The 23,928-nt window shown below is 45.1% G+C and overlaps 1 protein-coding gene across 1 annotated transcript; it reads left to right on the forward strand.

Moving 5' to 3' along the window:
• The first annotated feature begins 2,542 nt into the window (after positions 1 to 2,542).
• LOC127219321 (trafficking protein particle complex subunit 2) lies at positions 2,543 to 6,422 on the forward strand. The gene is made up of 2 exons (XM_051180754.1): positions 2,543 to 2,626; positions 5,785 to 6,422. The coding sequence occupies exon 2, from the start codon at positions 5,821 to 5,823 to the stop codon at positions 6,241 to 6,243; it is 423 nt and encodes a 140-aa protein (XP_051036711.1). The 5' UTR covers positions 2,543 to 2,626; positions 5,785 to 5,820; the 3' UTR covers positions 6,244 to 6,422.
• The last annotated feature ends 17,506 nt before the right edge of the window (positions 6,423 to 23,928 follow it).

Below are 23,928 nucleotides of genomic sequence, written 5' to 3' on the forward strand. Positions count from 1 at the left end.
ATAATATTGTAACATTAAGTCCTTGTTCTTGAATCAAAAATAAGTATTGATCTTCAATGTGTTGTGTTCAGTCTTGTTTCTCTGAAATGTTAAGAAACAAAATGTCTTCCTTTTTACAGATTGTAATTTTCACTGTTTTATTCCTGTTTTTTAAAAAAGTCATTTGTAACCCATGCAAACAATCCTTTGATCTGTGCTAACTTATGAATCTGGCTATTCAATAAAGTTAATTAAAAGAGCTTATAAACAGTGGCTGGTTATTTATAGTCCAGATTAGTAGCCTCAGCCTGCACAAGGTTTTGTTTTGGGGGATAGGTTCTCATAAAGCCTAGGCTTGCCTCTGACTCACAATGTAGTCAAGGATAAAACCTTTAACTTCTGATCCTCCTGCCCCTACCTCCTAAGTATAGAATTACAAGAGTATGCCAGCATACCTGGGTTTATGTGGTAATGGGGAGGGAGCCAGGGAGCCTTCATTCAAGCTAGGCAAATACTACCAAATAGGCCATATCCTCAGTCTTAAATTGAATCCTTGATGTTCTGCAAGAGTAGCTAGGTTAGAAATTCTAGATTGAAGGGAACTTCTTACTGAATGATGACACCAGTCCAATCTTCTGGACTATTTTGTTCCTGAAAATATGACTACTGTATGTAGGTCCAACTACTGTTCATTTGAAGACAGTCTCTTAGCATTTGAGATTTTGTTCTGTTTTTATCCTTAATGTTCTGCAGTTTTATTTCTCTGGGCTCATTGTTTATTTTACTTGTTGTTCAGATAACAACTTTAATCAGAAGATCCTTGACCTCCAATTCTCAAAAGTTCCTAGCCATCTTCTTTTCAAATAGTTTTTCTGTTTTGGAGGATTTGTTTTGCTTTTCGATACGGTTAAATAAAAGTCGAGGCAGGCAAGCATAGGAATAGTTAAGTAAAACGGTACTGTTTTCCTTAATTTTTGTCTTTGCTTAAACTGGAGTTTAATCTTTTTTTAATTTAATCTTGATTTTTACATTTGTATGGCTATATTTTTTTATTTCCAAAACTGATTTTAATAGGCTTGTGTTTTTAATTCACTTTTTATTTTACTCAACAATGTTTTTGTTGTAGTTTTTCAAGACAGGGTTTCTTTGTGTAGCCCTGAATGTACTGGAACTTACCATGTAGACCAGTTTAGCCTTGATCTCACACAGATCTGCCTGCCTCTACTCCCAAGTGCCGGGACCAAAGGCATGTGCCACCACTGCCCAGCTCAATAATGTGTTTTTAATGCATATAAACCATTTATTTCTGAGCATCTCAAGCATACTTATTGTAAAACTGTAAGATTGCCAAGCTAAGTTTGATAAGCTTAAAGCCAGTCAGAGCTACACAGGGAGACTGTCTCAAAAAACCAAGATGAACAGTGACTTCAACTTTTGGCCGTTAACTGCTGTTGTTCTAACAAAGATACACAGTCCATAAATCTCCACCTAGTGGAAAAAAAAATTTTTTTACATGAACTACACACAGCCTTTCTCCCTCCAGAATTCGCTGCTGCCTAGAGCACAGACCCTTTATTTCTTTCCTCTGCTTAGTCTTTCAGAACTAACCAATCACAAAGGTCGGACCCCAGTCAATGAGGAAAAGACGTAGTCCCCACCTGTTAAAATAAAAACCAAGGGAACCTCCTGCCCTGGTAAACACAATTTTTACAAACCGAAAGCGCCTTGCAGAGCTCCTTTGTTTCGTTTATTTGTTACTTTGTGGGACACCAAGATTACTGTTTCCAGCACACACAAAATGAAGACAGTAACGCCAAATTTCGTCCTTAAGTCACCCTGTGGCCCCAAGAGATAAGTCAATGCTCTTTAGCAAAAGCAACTTCAGAGTGTCCGTTTAGGGCATAAAGGGATACAGAGCACCATCACCAGGAAAGTCTAGTGTGTAATAAGTACATTAGGAAAAAATTGTGAAGAAACCATGTATACACTTGAGAAAGCAGAGTGCGAGATAAAAATAAGCACTGGACACAAACCCCAGCTGAATTGCTCCCTAAACCATCCTCCTCCTATTACGCATTTCCGCCCACGCATGAGGCCCGCAGGCACCTGGCGCTACAACCTCCATTTTGCTTTCTGGCACCGATGTAGTCTCAAACTGCGCCTCACTTGGCATGTCTCTTCCGCCAGTCACGCCAAATTCCGGTTCTCTACACGTCCAAGTGAACATCAGTGACAACAGCAAGTAAGCATGCGGTGAAGGCTGGACAAGGCCCGCGGGACCCGACGTCCTACCATGCCCTGATCCAAGATGGCGGCCATATCCCGGCACGCAGGGCCCCGTCGTCCGAGACGCCCTGATCCAAGATGGCGGCCGGAGCCCGGCGGGGGACCCAACACTTGGCGCTTTAGCGAGCATGCGCAGCATTCCGTCACCCACGAAATCAAGATGGCAGTGAGGGCGGGCCTTTGGGTGGCTCCGTGATAGGCGCGAACGCGTACGCATGCTCAGTTGGCCACCCCACCTCTCCGTTGGGCGGAGCTATCCTGCTAGGTGGACGTTAAGTTTGGGCCATGGTCGTTTGACCCTTCTCCGCCCTCACCGGAACCACTACTGCTCCTGAACTAGAGGGAAGCCGACTTATGTGAGGTATTTGTAGTTGTCAGAGCCCCACACTGGGCAGAGTGGCGCGCGCCTGTAGTCCCAGCGCTTACGAGCCTGAGAGGATGGCCAGTCTGTGTGACAGCAAGACTGTCGCAAAACAGAAAGTTCAGAGTTAGAGAGTGGAAGAATGGAGGTTTTCCAGGGGGAGGCAGGGTGTGTACTTTGTTCTACTTAGAATGGGGTGTGGCTCGATGGTAGAGCTCTTGTCTAGCACTGAGGCTTTGGATTTGGTCCCCAGCACCTGAAATAGTTTAAAAAAAAAAAAAAAAGAAGAAGAAAATTAAGAGGGGTCTAGTGTGGATAATCCCAGCACTGGAAAGGGGGAGGCAGAAGGGTAAGATATTCAAAGCCATCTTCTGATAGTTGGAGGCCAGTCTGGACCGCATAACACCTTGTCTCCAAAAAAGAAAAAAAAAGGAAGATAATAAAATCAAAGGCAGAATCAGCGGGTTTATTTAGTGGATTCTTATCCCATTGGTTATTTGATATGTCTTAACTTAGGTTAACTTAGGCCGGCACCACTCTGTCATGATTCTGCAATTGTGTAGTAAGTTCAGAAACATTGAATCTGTAGATCAGTAGGAGTAGTGCCCTCTTTAATCCATTAACATTGTTATGGTGGAAGCTTCACCCCAGTCCCTAGCATCCATAGACCCAAAGAGTCAGGGATGTTATGGTGGAAGTTCCACCCAAGCTCTCTCCCTATCTCTCTCCAAACCCTGCTGCCTCTCAGAAAGCCAGCCAAATGATGACTTCTCCCTCAGAGATGCTCAAGATGACTCCCACAGGGATTTAAACTGTCCCCCAGAAAATAAGACATGTAGTTTTCTGGTCTATATTTTTCATCTCCTGGGGGGAGGGGGACTGTAAGGCCTTCCAGGAGTGTGTTGTATCCATTAAACGTGGGTATTTTTATTTGATTTGGTCTGATTTGGATTCCAGTCATGGATGACATTCCTTTGTGTAGTTTCTTTTTTACAATTACCTTTTGACAATTTCATACATGTGCATACTTTTCACACCTCATTACTCTCTCATGCCACTCCCATTGAACCCCTTCTTCCTGATGTCTTTACATTTTTAAAATTATTATTATTGTGTTTGTATTCAATACACTAGTATGAGTGCCTATGCACGTGTGGAAGTCAGAGGACAACTTTGTGGAATCAGCTCTTCAGTCTCTGTGTGTGTGTGTGTGTGTGTGTGTGTAGACAAGGTCTCTTTGTGTAGCTTTGTGAACCAAGACAGCCTTAAACTCTACCTCCTGAAGGGATTAAAAACATGTGCCACCAAACCATATCTAGCTTTGTAAGGAGTAGGGTTTTTCCTCCCGCCGCCTGGTCTTGTCCCGCCGCCCCAAATAATACACAGAGACCCAAATAATACACAATGCTGTTGGCTTTGTTACTTGTTTCTTATCCGCTAGCTCTGTCTTAATTATTAGCCCATTTCTATGTATTTCCACGTGGTCTTGCCAGGGAGAGGCTGCTGGCGGTTCTACCTTCTCCAGACTCTCCATCTTGGCCCCTCCTCCCTACTTCCTCTTTGCCTCCTAGTCCCACCCATCTTGCTTTCCTATTGGCCAACAGTGCTTTATTCATTAACCAGTATGAGAAACATATTTACAGAATGACATCTCCCATCATAGCTTCTCCTTCCACCTTTATGTGGGTTCTGGAATTGAACTTGGGTCATCATGCATACATGGCAAGTACCTTTACACACTAACCTCGTGTGTGTGTTTGTGTGTCTGTGTGATACAGAGAGGCCCACAGAGTTTAATTAATGAGCATGGGTAGGAGATTTACTGGAACATAGACGACTTAATAGTGGCTTCACCATTGATGAAAATGACTCCATTATTTGCCCTATACCTGTTCAAGAATGGGTGAGATTCTTTAATTCTTCAATGATTTTCAGTGCTAACCTTGCTCCTCTGAAAGAGCAGCCAGTGCTCTTAACCACTGAGCCATCTCTCTAGCCTGGGAAGTGTTTCTTAAGTGACTGTACCTTGTCCTATTCATCACTCTTGGATTAGTTGCTAGTCTACAGATACCCAATTGTTTCTGTCTTGATCTCATTTTGCTGAACGGCCCTGTAAATGGTTCTGTAGGGTGTTTTATTTGTATGATGTCAACTTCAGATAGTTGTGACTCTATAGTATGGGAGTGCTTTGTGCTTCTTTCCATTAGCTTTATTTTCCAGCTGACATCTCCAGTACAGTGCTGAACAGTGGAAGGTGTTCTCCCCAGGCTCCTAAACCTGATCTTAGCCGAAAGATAGAGGCCTCATTTTGTCTTTTAAGAAGAAAGCTTGTAGCTTGAGCTTTTCGTTTCTGGGTTTTTTTTTTTTTTTTTTAAACTATTTGGGGTTTTGTTTTTAGAGACAGAACCCCATACTATAGGTGTAGCCAGGCTGGCTGACAGCCTATGTAGTCCAGGTGGCTTCAAATCCTGACAGTCTTCCTGCCTCAGTCTCCCCAGTGTTGGGGTTTCAGGTGTGAGCTACCACAGCCTTGCAGTCTGTGACCATTAATTGTAAAATTACTTTTGGATTTGTTGGTGGTGGTGTTTTTTCAGGTTAAGGAAATTCCCTTCTTTTGTATTTTTCCTGGGTTTTTTGTTTGTTTTGGTTTTTCAAAACAGGGTTTCTTTGTGTAGTCCTGACTGTGCTGGGATCTCTCTGTAGACCAGGCCAGCCTGGAACTCAGAGATCCACCTGCCTCTGCCTCCAGAGTACTGCAACTAAAGGCCTGCATCACTACCACCAGGCTATTTTTCTGGTCTTAATCAATGGAAAGATGGTAGATTTTTGATAAATTTATTTTCTGAACCTATTGAAATGATATAGATGATAAACAGTTTTCCCTTTGTTTCATAAAAAGGACAAAAACCCAAAGTTAAAGGAAACACATATATGCAAATTGGGTGTATGGTAGAGGTATCATACCATATCATATGGTAGAGGGGGCAGGTGAAATTTTAATAAATATAGCCAATAGCTAATGCCTATAAGACTAGAACTTAGGTTAAGGTGGAAGGGTTGGGATTTCAAGGCTAACCTGGGCTATGGAGTGAAACCCTGTCTCAAAAACAAAATAAAATAAAAATTTTCATGTATTGACCGAGTGTTTTTGTTGCCAGCATTTCGCTACAAGAGCTGTACATATACAGAAGACAATGTCTGGAAGTTTCTACTTTGTAATTGTTGGTCACCATGACAATCCAGTTTTTGAAATGGAATTTTTGCCAGCTGGGAAAGCAGAACCCAAAGATGAACATCGCCACCTGAACCAGTTCATAGCTCACGCCGCTCTGGACCTGGTTGATGAAAACATGTGGCTCTCCAACAACATGTACTTGAAAACTGTGGACAAATTCAATGAGTGGTTTGTGTCAGCTTTTGTCACCGCTGGGCACATGAGATTCATCATGCTTCATGACATGAGGCAAGAAGACGGAATCAAGAACTTCTTCACTGATGTCTATGACTTATACATCAAGTTTGCCATGAATCCCTTTTATGAACCCAATTCTCCTATTCGATCTACTGCATTTGAGAGAAAAGTTCAGTTTCTTGGAAAGAAACATCTTGTAAGCTAAATGCAGGAAACCTGAGAATCACAGTGAAGTATGCTCAGGAGTATATGTACTGTGAGTAACTGGATAAAACAGACTGACAAAAAAAAAAAAAAAACAAAAACAGCCTGGCAATGGATCTCTGTGAGTTCAATCCCAGCCTGGTCTACTGAGTGAGGACAGCCTCCAAAGCTACAGAGAAATCTGTCTGGAAAAACAAAAACAATAAAAAGATAAAAAACTGGCAAACTTCACATGTCTCAATTTAGCTGGGTTACCATGAAATTTCTTTTATATTTAAAAATCTTGTTTTCATGTTATCAACATTAGTATTTGTTTGTAAATAGTTATCAGTAATTTAAAATGTTTTATTTCAAACATTAAGAATAAGCCTACATCTTTACTGACTGAGATAATTAAAAAAAACACTTAGATTCATTTTACATGTATGAATGTTTTTCCTGCATGCTTATACAATCCATCTTTATGAATGGTGCCTGAAGAGACTAGAAGTCCTGGGATCCTCTGGAACTGGACCTATTAATGGTTATGAGCCATCCATGTGGGTGCTGGCAATCAAACCTGGGTTGTGCTAACCCATTAAGCCATCTCTCTGACCCTTTACTGAGATAACTGTATCTCCCAGCTCCCCAAGACAGGGTTTCGTTATGTAGCCTTGGCTGTTCTGGAATTCTTTCTGTAGACCAGGCTGGCCTTGAACTCACTGAGATTCATCCACCTGCCTCTGCCTGGGATTAAAGGCAAGAACTACCACTGCCTGGTGAGTTAACATAATTATATAATGTATAATCTCATGATTGTACAAACCTTTAATCCCAGCACTCAGGAGTTAGAGGCAAGCAGATCTCTGTGAGTTTGAGGCCAGCCTGGTCTACAGAGTTAGTTCTAGGACAGCCCACTCTATACAAATAAACCCTGTCTTGAAACAAAACAAAAGTTTAAAAACTATTGCTGGACCTTGGGGATGGGCATGTTCTGTTCTTCCAGAGAACCTGAGTTCAGTTCCCTGCAACCACATCAGGCAGGTCACAACCATCTGTCTTTCCAGCTTCACTGGAACCAATGCCCTCTTGTGACCTCACAGTCACACTCTCAGGTCCACATATCCACACGCAGATACACATAGGTATATATGATTAAAAGTAATCCCAACACTGTGTCATAAACCTGTTTTGTTTTGTTTTTCAAGACAGGGTTTCTCTGTGTAGCTTTGGAGCCTGTCCTGGAACTCACTCAGTAGACCAGGCTGGGCTTGAACTCACAGAGATCCGCCTCCCTCTGCCTCCTGAGTGCGCCGCCACTGCCATCACCACCACCAAGCACCATAAACATTTAATCCCAGCACTCAGGAGGCAGAGGCAGTCAGAGCTCTCTGAGTTTGAGACCATCTGACCTATATAATGAGTTCCAAGACAGTCAGAGGTATAAAGAAAGACCCTGTCTCGAAAAAAAGAAAAAAGAGAAGCAAGCCAGGATTTGTGATGCACAACTTTAATCCCAGCACCTCAGAGGTAGAGGCCAGTGGATCTCTGAATCAAAGGGCAGACTGGCTACATGGTGAGTTCCAAACCAATCAGAGTCAGGGCTATATAGTGAGACCACACCTAAAAAAAACAAAAAACAAAAAGGGTTGGCCTCAAGTTGCTGCTCTGTAAGAAGACCTGCGCTTGAGTCCCAACACCTACATAATGGTTCATAACCATCTACAACTTCAGTTCCAGATCTAGGACCCACTGCTGGACTCCTGGGCTATCTTAGCCACAGATACACCTTAAGATAGCCCATAACTGTTTGCCTAGTACCAAGTGGAAACTCTTAGAAACCAGTAGCCACCCCCCCAAAAAAAAAAAGAAAAAGAAAAATAGAACAATACAGTTCACTTGAGTGAGCCACAGTCCATCAGAACTCTGAGGTTCAAACACCTCTGCAAGGATTTGTGTCTTCGTGGAGAGTTTCTACTGCCATGCTGACAAGAAAAGGCCTTGGAATGAATGAAGTCTTCCATGACCCAGAGATGAAAGGTGTACACAGCACGTGTTGGCCTAAGTTTAACCCCATGCTTGCTGTCATCTTAACTGCTACTAAACATAGCCTCTTGGAGCATCACAGTGGGTGGCCTGAAGGCTGCCAGCCACCAGGCAGATGCTTATAATCCCCTTCCAGAAGCAAAGTTGAGATCTGGCGATGGAGCCACTGAGTCACCTGCCATACCACTGAACTGGTCTCTGCTCTTTAGGCACAGCCTGGGATCATACCCACCTTGCAAGATGACCACAGCAGTTAAAGCAGGTATCTAGTTAACCCGACACCCTAGCTGCCTGGGCACCATGTTCTCCAGATCCTCACATAGCCACTCTTGGTCAGGTTGAGGCAGCTCCTTCCCATATCTGATTGTACCGTCATCACATCTTGAGACCTATCCCATCATTACTTTCAAGTAGTGCAGTCAGGACTCTCCCTGGCTGAGACACCTGTGGACAATGAAAGGGCAGGGTTCTGGCGCTAACCTAGTTCTGCCTGGCTCGCAACTGGGAACCCTTAGGATCTGTGAACATAGATACTGCTTCTTAGAGAATCTTAGAGATGGGACCCAAGGGTGGGACACATAATGCATGCAAAGGCAAACCCTGAGATACAGGGGATGTGAACATCCAGTGTTTGCTGTTAGAGAAATCATTTGCAATCAAATTATAATTTACAATGAAATCACATGCTGACAACTGTTTTCCAGTAGGAGGTGCTGTCCACTCAGTAATGTGCAACAGACTTGTTGGGAGCTGGCAAGTCATAACAACCAAATGCTGACATGTTCTTTGCTGTGTCTACTTATTAAATTGTTGACTCGGCTATAAGCAGTCCCAGACACATTAAGCAAACAACACTGTTCTTTAAAATTATGAAAGTGCATGTTTCTGCAGCACACCTATAATCACTTGGGATATGTACTGCCCCAGCATGTCTACCACAAGGCTGCAAAGCAAAGCTCCAGATTCCCGGGTCATTCTCTCTCTCATCTTTAGAAAAGGTCCTACTGGGACCTAGAGCTTCATCTGTGGGGAGAGCTTGCCTTGAAGGCAAAGGTTCTGGACTAGATTTCCAGTGCCATAAGGAAACAAAAGTTCAAACTTTTATTATCTACCTCCCCTTCTTTGTGTTCTAACTCCTGCTCCTAGTATAATCTTTTTCCCCCCCATTGATTTTTTTTTTTTTTAAAGACAGGATTTCTCTGTGTAGCCATGGTTGTTCTGAAACTCACTCTGTAGACCAGGCTGGCCTCAAACGCACAGAGATCTGCCTGCCTCTGCCTCCCAAATGCTGGGATTTCCTTCACTGGTTTTGTGTATGCATGTTCATGTATGTGTGGAGACCAAGGTGTTCTTCAGGCACCACCCACCTTTTTTTAAACTTACATTTATTTATATGTGTGTGTACTACCAATAAACGTGGAGGTTAGGAACCAACTGGCAGAAGTTGGTTCTCTCCTTCCACTATGTGGGTCCCTGGAATCAAACTTTGGTAGTCAAATTAGCAGTAGCCACCTTTACTCAACAAGCCATTGTGCTTTTGTCTTATAAAGGGTTCTTGCTTTACAACCCTGTTTCAGTGCTGGGGTTTCAATCATGAACAGGCTTAGAAGTTAACAACAGGGTAAGGGTATGCAGTGCAGTTGGAAGAGTGCTTGCCTAGCATTCATCAAAGCCTTGCTCCTATCCAATAGCAGGGTGAAGAGGGAAGGATCCTTGGGCCTCACTCACTGCCAGCCTAGCCAACAAACATAAGCTCCAGGTTGCAGGAGAGACCCTACCTCAAAAGAATGAAGCGGACAAGGGTAGAGGACACCTACTCTGGCCTCCACACATGCACAGGCAGGTATCTACACAAGTGTATTCATACAGAGTATACACACACACACACACACACACAAATGGATTAATCTGTTTAGCAAAGGAAATTTCAAGATAGCATAATGTGCAGATTGTGTTATAGTTATTGCTCAATGTGTTTAGTGAAGTTTATAGTAAGAATTCAAAGAGCAGAAAAATGTGAAAATGTAACTGGGAGTTTGTTAAAGCTGTAGACAGGATAGACAAGATGGGTGCCATAGTTATTAAAAAATTAGCACAATTAAGGAGAAGCCTCAATTTGCATTGGGTCAATAGCTACAGGTGCCTTGAGGGCAGGACCTCCCCCACAGACAGCTCTAGAATGTAACAGTGAAGAGTCATTTGAAAAGAGAACTTTAACCAAGAGCCTCAAGGCATCTTGCCCAAGCAGGGCCACCTTGAGAAGTGTTTCCCAAGATCAGCCAGGTAGGTGCTCTGAGGTTCAAGGGCCAGGCTACACATTGAGCTGGTAGCAGAACACGATGTTATTCATATGGTTCCTGTTTTGCAGAAATGCATGATGTAACAGGAAGGGAGTATACTGAATGTAGTGGCTCGAAAATTTAATCCCAGAACTGGGGAAGCAGAGGTAAGTCTGGCCTTCTATGGTGTGTGTGTGTGTGTGTGTGTGTGTTTTCCAGGCCTTCCAGGGATACAGTGTGAAAGAGATCTTGTCTAAAAATTTTTAATTAAGAAAAAAAATTTTTTAATTAAGGATTAATTAAAATTAATTAATTAGGTCAATGGTGTCACAGAGGCAGGCAGATCTCTGTGAGTTTGAGACCATCCTGGCCTACAAAAGCTAGTTCCAGGACAGCCTCCAAAGCCACAGAGAAACCCTGTCCCCCAAAAAACAAACAAAATTAATAATAATAATAATAATAATAATAATAATAATTTAAAAAATTATCTTGGAGGCTTACGTAAAGATTCCAGAGAGCTACTAAGGCCCAGCAATATGGATCAGGATCTGATTTCTCCCCTTGAAACATCTGAGAGCATTGTACGTGAAGCTATGAAGGTGAAGCCTAAGTTGTAATGAAAACCCCAGAATGCTGGAGCCAGACACATCTACAGAGGCTGACTGCAGGGACCACTTGGAGTTGGCCCAAGGAGAGGCCACATGTGCCACAGACAACAGAACTACAGGGCTGGGCTATTTGAGTTCAATTCACAGCACCTACATCTGGGAGGGCATAATCACCTGTTAATCCCAGCTCCCGAGGATCCGTCTTCCTCTTCTAGCCTTAGTAGGCAAAAGTACTCATGTGTACATACCGACACACAGACAAATCCTTAAAAGTGAAAAGTATTGCCGGGCAGTAGTGGTGCACGCCTTTAATCCCAGCACTCAGGAGGCAGAGGCAGTTGGATCTCTGTGAGTTTGGGGCCAGCCTGGTCAACAGAGTTCCAGGACAGGACAGGCTCCAAAGATACACAGAGATACACTGTCTTGAAAAAAAGAAATGTGTTTACAATCTCAGCCTCACATGATCACCAGTGAAACAGTAACTTTCAGGTTTACACCCACATGGGCTGACTTTAACTCCTGGGAAGGGAAGCAGCAGGTCCCTGGAGTATACAAGTGCTGTTTGCAAAACAGCTGCTGCAGAATAACGGTGCTTCATGAGATTAACAGTGTTAAGGTTTTTCTCTTTTAGTCCCAAACCAGACTTGATGGTACATGCCCCTAACCTGGTACTTGAGAGGCCAAGGCAAGCTGACTACAAAGCTGGGTTACAAAATGAAAGCCTGCCAGAGAAAAGAGAGTGGAGGGCAATGACAGGGGCAAAGGAAAGCTGAAGATATATAGTAGGGAACACGGGCCAGCCGAAGAGACACACCCTGAGCAGAGCCAAAGAAACACACTCTGGCCTTGAAACCAGAGCCAAATCTGACCCTAAACCTGTGCAGAAAACCAATCCCTGAGCAGAATGAGCCAGTCTAAGCTCAGGGATTGAAATCTGACCAATGCCCACCCCATAAAAACTCCTCCCATAAGAATCCCTATATAAACCCTGTGTCTGTCCAGCCCCCCTGGCTGCCCTTAGTTACCCTGGCAGAAGGCAGCCACTCTCCTGGATTCTTCCCTCCCAATAAATCTCTTGAACGAGGTTTGGAGGTTTGGGTGAGAACTTCTTTTGCTGGAGCAGAGACGACCCTGAGAGGAGCAGAGTAGGGCTGTAACACTTTTCACCATGGGAACCCTTCCTTGGCAGAACTGTAACAACTTCACTGGGGAAACCCTCTCCTGCATAGCAGAGCTGATACACTGGGGAAGTCTTTCCCTGAAGCAGGGCTGGAAGCTGCTATGCTTACTGTGACCTGTGGTATTCCTTGGCTCCCGAGTGCCAGAATACCTTTCCATCCAAGCTGTAACACTCAGTATTCTGGCTCCCAAGTGCCAGAGACCCTGTCCATCCCATATGAGCCGTCAAAATACCTACAGACACAACCTCAGTGGTACAATAGTAGAGTATCTGCCAAGTGTGCATGAAGCCCTGGGTTCAATTCCAGCACCACACAAAACTGGGCATGGTTGGCACACCTTTATAATTCAGGGCTTGGGAGACCGAAGCAGGAGATTCAGACGAAGGCTTTGCCAAGGGAAAGAAATGACAAAGAGGCCAAGTTCACTTTTGGTGGTTTTGCTGGTTGGAGACAAACCTGGGCTAAACTACCCATACAGCTGCTGACTGTCAAAGGAGTATAAGAGAACGGAACAACAGCCCTTCCCCTTCCCTGGTGGTGGTGTTGACGCTGAGTCATTGAGGTAGCCTGGCCAAGAGCAAGTCCTGAGTACGAATTAAGCTCACCTGTCTGTTAAGCCTGCAGTAGCCTGGAGAGAACAACAGAAAGTTTTCTTCGGAGTCAGGCCTAGTGGGACAGACTTACTCTAGCTGTAGACCAGGCTGGCCTTGAACTTGGTGATCCACCTGCCTCTGCCTCCAGAGTGCCCGGACTAAAGGCATGTGCCACCACTGCCTGGCTTGAAGAACACTTTTAATGTGAGCAGAGGTAGTGGGGTAGAAAGTTCAAGGCCAGCCTGACTAAGACCTTACCTCAAAAAGAAAAGTCAAAAAGGACAGCTGGCCATGTAAAGTAAATAAATACATAGATAAATACAAAAGTATCAGCAGACAGGCATAGCCAATCCTCCTTGGGAGCCCTCCCTTTCTAGAAGTTATTTCTCACTTTTGTTTCATAAATCTACACATACTCTGCTAAAAAAAGAAGGGGGGGGAGAGAGAGAGAAGGAAAAAATGAGCCAAGCATGGTGGTGGAGTAAGGAGTTAGCCACCACCACAGCCATTGGTGAACTCCAGGCTTAGTAAGAGACCCTGTCTCAAAAAATCCCACAGAGTGATTGAGGAAGTCACCAATAGTCACTTCTGGCTTCTTCATGGGCATATGTCTGTGTGTGAGCACACACACACTTTTTTTTTTTAAAGGCACAGCAGAGTGATGGCTCAATGGTTAAGAGCACTGTTGTTCTTGCAGAGGTTTGGCTCCCAGCACCCATATTATGGCTCACAATGGTCTATACCTCCAGTTCCAGGAGAGTCCTGGTAAAGAAACATGCAGGCTGGAGAGATGGTTCAGCACTGGCTCTCTTCCAGAGGTTCTGAGTTCAATTCCCAGCAACCACATGATGGCTCACAACCATCTGTAATGAGATCTGTGCCCTCTTCTGGCCTGCAGGCATATTTATAGGCAGAACACTGTATACAAAATGGATAAATAATCTTTTAAAATGCACATAAAATGAAATTTATCTAACTTTTAAAAGAGAGAGAAAGAGAGCTGGGGATACACTTTAGTGTCAGCTTGCCTAGCATATGTAAGGCCTTGGGTTCAGTCATCAGAACAAAAACAAGGAAAAAAAAAAAAAGACTGTTAACTTTCACCCCTATACACAAATAATTTTGCACAGCACTTTTTGTTTCTTTCTTTCTTTCTTTTTTTTTTTTTTTTTTTTTTTTTGAAATCATTTCTTACCATGTAGCCCACATCTGGATCATCTTGTTTCCATCTCCTGAGTGATGGGGATATAGCCAGTACCACAACAACTCACCAGCTAAGGAGACAACTGATATAATACCACAGTGAAGGATGAATAATGGAATTTGGATACTTAGCACTTAGGTTAAAAAAAAAAAAAAAAAAAAGCCAGTTGTGGGGCTAGAGGAATGGCTCAGTGGTTTAGAGCATGTACTGCTCTTGTGAAGGATCAGACTTTCTTTCCTAGCACCCACATTGGCCAATTCACAACCATTAACTCCAGCCCTGGGAAACCCCATGTCCTCTTCTGGACTCTTCCAGTACCTGCACACACAAATTCATGCATCCTCACACAGACACAGGTATATATACATAATTAAAAAGAAACTTAAAAAAGAAAAAGCCAAGTATGTGGACATACAACAGCAACACTACTGCAACAGGGCTGGAGTGGAGACAGACAGACAAACAAACACACATGCCAGGCATGGTAGCTGCAACACTTGGGAAGTTTGTACAGAACTATCAACATGAATTTGAGATAGCCTAGGCTACATATAGATTTCTAGGCCAGTCTGGCCTAAGAGTGAGACCCCATCTAACAAATCCAAACTAACTGGGCATAACACCTTTAATCTCAGCACTAAGGAAGCAGAGGCAGGCAGATCCTTGAGTTCAAGGCCAGTCTAGTTTACAAAGCGAGTTCCAGGACAGCCAGGGCTACACAAAGAGAAATCCTCTCTTGAAAAACCATAACCAAAACCAAACAATCAAATCGACCGACCAACCAACCAACTAGAAAGCTGACTCTCTACTAAGTCTGCTGACCTCTGTAAGTGCATCAACAGTGTTCATAAGTGAGTACATACACACAAATATACAAATGCATACACACTCACACACACTTTTTGAAAAATCACAAAGCAAGTCAAAGTTAAGTCATGAAAGCTAGCCGTGGAAAACAATTTACTAAGCATGCCAGTATTTGCCTCTGGTAGGTCCCAGGCCACCCTCCTAGAATCCACCCGTGAGGGTGGGTGCGCACTGTAAAGCGAGTCCTTGTAAATAGACTTCCTGCTAGGTTCTGTAAATGGGGGCACTTCAGGGAGAGTTGATGCAGGGAGAAGATACTCCTTCCTGTCCCTGCTGCCAGCAGCCTTTACTTCCCACCCTTGGCTTCTGTCAACATTCCAGAGCAGCTGTGGTAGTTTCCCTATGAGGAAAAGCCCAGCCTGGTTGGGCCCTCCTACGGCCATCTGTAGCTGGGGTCCTCCTCCAAGTCCTCCATCCTGTCAGCCCTACTTCCTGAACCCTTTCATCCTCCCAAGCCCAGGGGTGGTAGCCACCCACTATAATTACTAATATCCGGAGAATCTCTGCTTCCTTCTTGGCTCTTTCAGGTTTACAGCGTGAGTAAACAACCTACCTTGAATATCTTACCACACTGGCCTGAGAAAAACTAGTGTGCTTAGTATTTTCCTGTGGACCCTAAAAATCTTACAAGGTTCTGCAAAGGAGACAGTGTAATGGACTAAATTACTGCTGACAGTTCCTTGTTAGCAATGAGCATGCACACAGTTTAGATCTGCAAAACCTGACCACACCCTGCTCAAACCAGGCTTTGGCTAATGATATGTGAGGTTAAGTGATGTCTGCCGCCAGAAGCTTCCAGAGCTGTCAAAGCATTTTGCCACTGTTCTCTCTCTCCCTACCAGGAGCCTGGTGTGTCACCAGCTACCCCACAAAGGAAGAAATAAACCTTTGTTGTTCAAGAAGCCAGTGGTTAAGAGGGTTTCCCATTCTTGCAGAGGACCAGGGTTTGGTTCCCAGCACCCATATTGGGTAGCTCACACCTGCCTGTGACTCCAGCACCAAGGGATCCGGTGCCCTCTTCTGTCCTCCATGGTCACCTGAACATACACACACACACACACATACACACCACACACACACACAAACGTCTGATTCACAGAACTGGACCATGTTTAACAACTCACAGCACACAGCTGAGCATACTGAGGTGATTACTGTCTAGAATTTTGAGCTCAGAAAATCTGCCTCAAGATGCCAAAAACATTTTCAGACACCCAAAACAGCAAGAAGATGCCACTAGGAGATCCTCACCTGTTCAAGAAAATTCTAAATACAGAGAAAAGGAAAACTAAGGTGGAGCATGGATGTGAGAGGGAATGAAGAAACAGCAATAGGTACCTGAGTCAGTTTTGTTGAAGACAGACTTTCAAAAGAAAACCTGTAATTGTGGAGTGGGGGTGGGGGAGGGGAGTGAATGATCCATGCCTGTGTGTGTGGGGGGGTGTGAATGGTCCATGCCTGTTGTAATTCCAAATGCCCTGAGGCTACAGCAAGGATCTAGAGTCCTAGACCAGTCTCAGGAACTTAATGAAACTGCCTCAAAAACAAACCAATGAAACATCAGCATGGAAACCAGAAGACAGGATAGATAAAGATGCCTGTACCGTTCTGCTAAAGGGTAAAGGCACTGATTAATTTCAAACATTAAGTGAGACTCTGTGCCAAAAATAAACCACATGCCAGACAGTGGTGGCATACACTTTTACTCCCGGCACTCAGGAACTTGGGAGCCAGAGGCAGGCGGATTTCTGAGTTCCAGGTCAACGTGGTCTACAGAGTGAGTTCAGGGCAGCCAGGGCTACACAGAGAAAACCTGTCTTGAAAAACAAAACAAAGAAAAACTAAGTTGTGAATACATGGGGCAGAGAATGTCTGCAAAGTGCTAGTCAGATCGCCAACACCCTAATATGGTGTTGAACACTTGCAATCCCAGCACTCAAGAGGCAGAGGCAGGCGGATCTCTGTGAATTCAAGGTCAGCCTGGTCTATACAGTTCCAAAACAGCCAGAGCTACAGAGAACCCCTGTCTCACCCCACACACACAAACACACATCAAAAAAAGAATGTAATCTAATGGTTTTTACCAAGGAAGAAGGAATGGGGTGAGGACAAGGCCTGCCAGAGCCATGTTTGCCATGCTTCAGCCTTCTAGAGTTCCTTCAAGTCCCCTATGCCCAGCTTTCCTTCCCCTCCCCCCTCCCTTTTTTCCAGGTTAGCACCAGTACCTGCCAGAGAATGGTCTGCCATGCTGAACTCTTGGATTTGGTTGAGTTTGTTAAGCTTGTAGCAAGCAAAGTTAGAAGCAGCAGGGACAGTAGACCAAGTAAGGCTGCAGCAGTCTTACTCAGCAAGTAAGCAGAGGTAGCAGCATCAATCAGGCACTGAAAACATCCAGCAGGAATGACTAGGGTAGCCTGGATGAAATACTTTTGCTTGAATTTCCTGATTGACAGAGTGTTTTCTCCATGGATGGGGTCTGGCTTCTCGTTCCTTTTTAAGCTATTTTTATACCATGAGATAAGCAATTACCTCTGCTGGAAATGGCTTTTTCCTTCAGCTCCTCTTATGGTCACACTGTTTCAAATTTTGATTTTACCTTTTGTGTATATGGAGGTTTCACCTGCACATATGTATATCACTTATGTGCCTGTGCCCAGAGGGGGTAGAAAAGAGCATCAGATTCCCTAGAACTGGAGTTACAGAGGATTGTGAGCCACCACGGTGCTGAAAATTGGAACTTGGCTCTGTTAACAGCAGCCCGTGCAGTTAACACTGAGCCTCTCCAGCCCCAGGTCACCATGTTTGCTTGCTTGTATTACACACACGCACACGCATTTTTTGGTTTGGTTATGGTTTTTCCAGATAGGGTTTTTCTGTGTAACAGCCTTGGCTGTCCTGGAACTCACTCTGTAGACCAGGCCGGCCTCAAACTCACTGAGACCCATCAGCCTCTGCCTCCCGAGTGCTGGGATTAAAGGCGTGTGCCTCAACTACCCTGTCATCACAAAGTTTTTAATGCAAGTATCCGGGGAGCTGGAGACATGGTTCAGTGGTTATGAGCACATTCTGTTCTTCCAGAGGACCTGAGTTCAATTCCCAGCACCCACATGGCAGCTCACAACTGCCTGTAACTCCCGCACACAAACATACATGCAGGCAAAACACCATGCACATAAGATAAAAAAATTAAAAAAAAAATACAAGTAGCTGTTCATTGTTTTTCTTTTGCCCTGTTACAGGATAAAAGGGCCAGCCTGTCCCCAGAACAGAGAGCTCTGAGACTTGGAATAAAATGCTTGAGTTTGAGATGGGTGAGAAGCCTCCTCCTGTTCCCAGAGTCTGGTCTCAGTGAGTACAGACAGCATGTACCAATACCAATATAGTGTCTGACAGATGGTCTCTGAACTTCTGAGTGATCCTTTGGCCTCTGTTCCCCTAGCGCTGGGATCACAGAATGTGATGCTAATGCCCAGGGCTGTGGGCTCTTAATATTTCAATTAACTTTTAAAAAAATTCAAGGCCAGCAAGATGGCTCTACATGTCAGGAGAGAGTCACTCCCACAAGTGTCCTCTGCTCTCCATATGCATGTCAGATACACAGATAAAAACATGCAATAGTTGTTTTAGTATTTATTTATTTATTTTTGGGGGCAGGGTTTCTTTGTATAGCCCTGACCTGGAACTTACAGAGATCCACTAAGACTAAGAGAATGTATTTGTTAGGGTGAAACCAAAATGATCATTAGAAGCGGTCATAAAAGCCAGAATGTGGTGGTGCATACCTTTAGTTCCAGCATTTAGGAGGCAGAGGCAAGCAGATCTCTGAGTTTAAGGCTAGCTTGGTCTGCAGAGTGATTTCCAGGACAGGCAGGGCTGCAGGGAAGTCCTGTCTTGAAAAACAAAAAACAAAAACAAAAACAAAAACAAAAAAAAAAAAAGAAAAGAAAAACAAATAAATTTAGCTAGATGTGATGGCAAACACTTTTAATCTCAGCATTTGGGAGGTAGAAACATGGGGATCTTGAGTTCGAGTCTACCCTGGCTTACAGAGGGAATTCTAGAACAACCAGGGTTACACAGAGAAAACAAAACAAAAACAAGCAAAAATTAAAAAAAAAATATGTTGGATGGTGGTGGCTTTAGTTCCAGCACTCTGGAGGCAGAGACAGGCTAATCTCTGTGTGAGTTCGAGACCAGCCTGGTCTACAGATCTACAGAGAAACCCTGTCTCAAAAAACAAAGCCAAACAGAAATTTACTGTTTTATTTTGCTTGTGAGCCTAACCTTCATCAACATCTCTCCAGCCCTTATTATTTTAACATTCTGTGCATGTGTCTGTGTGAGGTGAGTTCAGGGGTTCCTGGAGGCCTTGGAACATGAGTTATGTGTGGCTGTGAACCACTTGATGCAAGAGTTGGGAACTGAATTTGGATCCTCTGCGAGAATAGTTTGTGTCCAAAGGAATAAGGTGGACTGTGACAGAGCAGGGTACCTGATGTCCACCTGCCTCTGTACATGTGCACAAAGGCTACATACACAAGCACCACATACACACTCTCACATGTACACAAATCCTGTGGTCTGGAAGGCCTCGGCCCCCACCACTCACAGCTTCCATTCCAAGTCTGTCTGCCAGGTGTATAGTACCTCTCTTTACCACAGTCCTGTGTCCATCAGTCCTGCCGAGGGCATCACAAACGCCAAACCTCAGGAACTTCCTAAGGACCTGTGTGGTGGGCTCTGGGCAGAGGCAGTGTGGAGAAAACTGCTGTTCTGGTAGGTCTGGAGAGAGGGCCAGGCAGGAGTACGGCAATGCCTGGCAGGTGAGGTGTGTGCAACTGTCTGGCTCTCCTGGGTGAGGCCTGGCGAATGTTTTGGGATAGGCAGTGACATTGCATAGTCTGGATGCAGGTTTGGGAAGGAAGCCAGGAGCTGGGCCATGTGCCAAACACATCCATTGACTTACGGGATTAGGGAAGCTGAGCAGAACTGGGCTCTAGACAAACTTCTGCCTTAGTAGCGATGTGTAGGAGAGAAGGTGGTGCTTGGTAGAGAAAGGAGCCCAAGAGCACGGAGGGGGAAGTGTGTGAGTGGTCACATGCCTGAGAACCCTGACACCACAACCCCACAGGGGCATGTCTTTGGGGGCTGAGGTAGGACTCCGCATCTTAGCCATCTTTCCAACATACTGTCAGAGGTCATTTTTTCCTGGCCTTCCTCGGAGGGAATTTACAGGGGTGAACCTTCCCCTTGCATCGCCAGCGGGCAAGGGTGGCAGGGCAATGCGGAGAGCGTGCCTCACTACAGAGCCACCTCCAAGCCCTCAGCTTTGCTTTTTTGCCTGTGAAGTCATACAGAAAAACGAGTGCAGGGCTGTGGTATAGCCTGGTGTCGTAGAAAGCTTGCTTATGTCTGGAATGGTGGTGCTAGACTTTAATCCCAGATCTCAGAAGACAGAGGCAGGCGGGTTTCTGTGAATTACAGGCCAGTCAGGTCTATATAACAAGTTCCAGGGCAGCCAGGGTTACAGTGAGACATTGTCTCAAAACACAAAGTCAAAAAAAAAAAAAAAAAAATTTAGAGAAAGCAAGCATATTTAGTACATGTAAAGCTCTGAGCTCAATTTCCACCAAACTCCCAAATAGAAGCGCAATTAATACAACTTAAAATGTCTTCCCTACAGTGTTTATAGACAAAGCAGGGTGATGGTGTTGCAGGCCTTTGATACCAGCACTTGGGGGCAGAGGCAGGAGGATCTTTGTGATTTTGAGGCCAGCCTCAAGCTGAGTTCCGGGGCAGCCAGGGCTACACAGAGAAACCTTGTCTCAAAACTACTACAACAAGAAAGATGTTTATAGATTAAATGCTATTATCTGGAACTTGTTTTGAAGTAAGCCAGGAGGGCTGAGGGTGGAACAGGGGGTACAGCTTGGTACAGGTGTTTGGTGGATGTAATGCCCTAGCTTCAGTTCTCAGGAAAAAAGGTTAAATTGCCAGGAGAGCCAAGCTGTACTCCCAGGTTCTCCCTCAGCAGGGTGCTGAGGTAGGATGGTTTGGACCTAGCAGTACCAGCTGAAGGTCATCTCAGACATAGAGAGACCATGACTTTATATTTTGTTTTCAGTTTTTAAGGCAGGATATCATGAACAATACCTAAGAATCCAAGCTCACTTTATTGAGCTGATATTTTCCTTTCTTTTGTAAAATTGTAAAATACACCTTGAATAGGCAGTGCCACCTTAGCCCCCTTGACTGTGCTCAATAGGTAGGATGGGGTATGCTAACACTGCCTTTTAGGCTAGACTCCAACCCACATCCCTAAACATTTGAATGCCTTGAGCCCAGGCCTCCACAGTCCTGGAACTAAGTGCTGTGACCACTCAGCCTGGCAGGTCCTCCTGGACTGGCTGGTACAGATCTCCCTGTAGCCCAGGAGTGGGCCAGCTAGGTGGTGTGGACTTCCGGGGGCGGGTCTCCTGGCTGGCTCCTGCAGGTCTGAGCTGCCTGCCCTAAGGCACCTGAGCAAGTCCTGGCAGGTCTTGGCTTCCACCCACTGCCTGCTGGGGGCTGCCCAGGTCACCAGGTCACCCAAGGAGGAAGGAGAGAAGTCAAGCAAAGGTTCCTTCCAGTTCTGACGACTCAGGGAGGGCAGTTCGAGTCCACTTAGTATCTGGTAGCCTGGCCTTTGCAAGGACTAAAGTCCTTAGTGTCCACCAACACTGCTCAAATCTTCTCTGTCAGGCTAGAGCTGGCTCAGCTCCAAGGGGACAGAGAGGAGAGAGGGTGAGGAGTGAAGGGTGGGGGATAGAGGACTGTCAAGTCCCTGGATACCATGCCAGTCCCTGCACCCGAGTGAACTTAATCTAGTGATTTGTCCTGTTTTACAAACCAAGAATCCAGGGCTCAGAAAGGTCACTAGGTAGTTACAAAACCAGGATCCAGGATAGGAACCACCTTTCTTTCTTCTCTTCCTGATTAGAAAACAGGCATGAAGTTCTTTCTGGGGCAGATGGTGTGCTGAATAAGGAGGTGGCCAACTGTCAGGCCCTGGAGGAGACTGTAGTGAGAACAAATGGCTTCCCTCTGCCCTCCTCCTAAGTTCTTTGTCGGTCTACTAATTAAGCTGTCATTAGACCGGGGCTGGAGAGGTGCCCAGCCATTAAGCAGCTACTACTCTTACAGAGGACCAGAGTTCGACTCCTAGCACCCACATCAGGCAATGTAAAAGTGCCTGTGACTCTAGCTCCAGGGGAATCCACCGCCCTCTTCTGGCCCACTTGGGTACTACATAGACATGAGGCACATAAAAACAGGCACACACACATACACATAATTTTTTTTTTTTTTTTTTTTTTTTTTAAGGAGAAAACTGGAGGCGTAGCTCAGTTAGTAGAGTGCTTGCCTAGCGTGTACAAGGTTCTGAGTTCAATCCCCAGCACCAGGGCTGGGTGTGGTACCAAACCTCCCTAATCTCAGTATTTGGGGGATAGAGGCAGGTGGATCTCTGAAAGTTCGAGGCCAGTCTGTTCTACATAGTGAATTCCAGGACAGCCAAGGAGAGACTCTGCCTCAAAAAAACAAACAAAACATGCAAAAGGAGAAAAACTATTTCTTTACAAAACAATGGGTGCTACAGAAAAGAATATGTGTTCTCTGCTTCTGGGACGGAAGGATGGCTATGGCACTGATTTTGGGAAGGTGACTGGAGGAGCTTCATGGTGAATATCTTTCTGGTAAATATTGGTTGTCTTGCTATATACTGAAGCCAGACATAGTGGTGCACATCTCTACTCCCAGCACTACAGAGGGAGGCATGTCAGAAACTAAAAATAGAGCTGTCCAGCTTGTTCACTGGGTAAAGGCTCTCCTCTTGCTGTTCCCCAACCATCACAATCAGTGTAATATGCTAGGATGGCATTTCCCAAACCTCTTCAAGACCTTGGGGAAATCTGGGCTGGACACCAGTCCCTATGTGCTCAGGGCTGGCTATTTTCTGGGAGTGACAAGACAGGACGGGCGACCCCTGAGATGATGGAACATGGTAAAACGACAACTGAAAAAGGAAAAGTCTGAGTGGAGACCGTGTGACCAGTTTCGTATTGAGGAAAAGAGACTTTGAAGGCAGAGGATGACCTCCAAACCAGCCAATTACAGAGGAGGAGACTGAGGCAGCTCCCCGGACATGGGTGATGGGAGCCAGGGTAGTGTCTCAGCCTGAAGTAGTGGCACGACCAGTCCCGAGGCTGAGATTCTGCCTGTCAGGCTGTAGAGAACTGGAGACAAAAATGTGTGGGCAGAGTGGAGAGGAGCCTAGGAAGACTGTTGCAACTGTCAAGAAGAAAGGCGATGGGCCGCCAGGGTGCAATGAGTTCCTTCTCCCCATGGGTAGCCCTAGGACCCCACTGCCCTGGGCACTTTCAGGCAGCAGATAACTGGAGGAAGTTAAATTGTTCAAGGCTAACCAATTCAGGATGTAGGTACCCAGGGAATCTGGTTTCACTTCAGGCCTGGCCTGGTGCCTGGAGTGCCTCACCCCTTGGCATCTGAACAGCATGGCTCTCATGCCAGACCCATAGGTCTGTCAAATATAAGGACAAGAGACTCATGTACACCTGTCTACATGATGAACCCAAAAGGTGGACAGAGTTCAGTGGGTACACTCCCCTCCCCAGGGCCAACTGCCTACATGAGTCTAATCTCTTCAACGTTGTGAGGCAAGATTGGAGTGGGAGGAAAAGAGGCCTGGCCTACTGATGGCCTCTGACCCCCATCTCCGTCCAACACACCTTCTCTCCAAGACCTCAGACAGGCAAGTCCTTTTGGGCCCTGCAGCACTGAGAATGTATGTAGTTTGGTGCAGGCAGATCATGTCCCCCTTCTGGATCCCAAGTTTTCCATCAGAGAAAGCTGAACGGAGGACATCCAAGAA

Source organism: Phodopus roborovskii, unplaced genomic scaffold (genome assembly GCF_943737965.1).
Source record: "Phodopus roborovskii unplaced genomic scaffold, PHOROB, whole genome shotgun sequence".
NCBI lineage: Eukaryota > Metazoa > Chordata > Mammalia > Rodentia > Cricetidae > Phodopus > Phodopus roborovskii.

Excerpts from the sequence above, each read along its gene's own strand:
- LOC127219321 (XM_051180754.1), top strand. The coding sequence starts at position 5,821 with ATGTCTGGAAGTTTCTACTTTGTAATTGTTGGTCACCATGACAATCCA.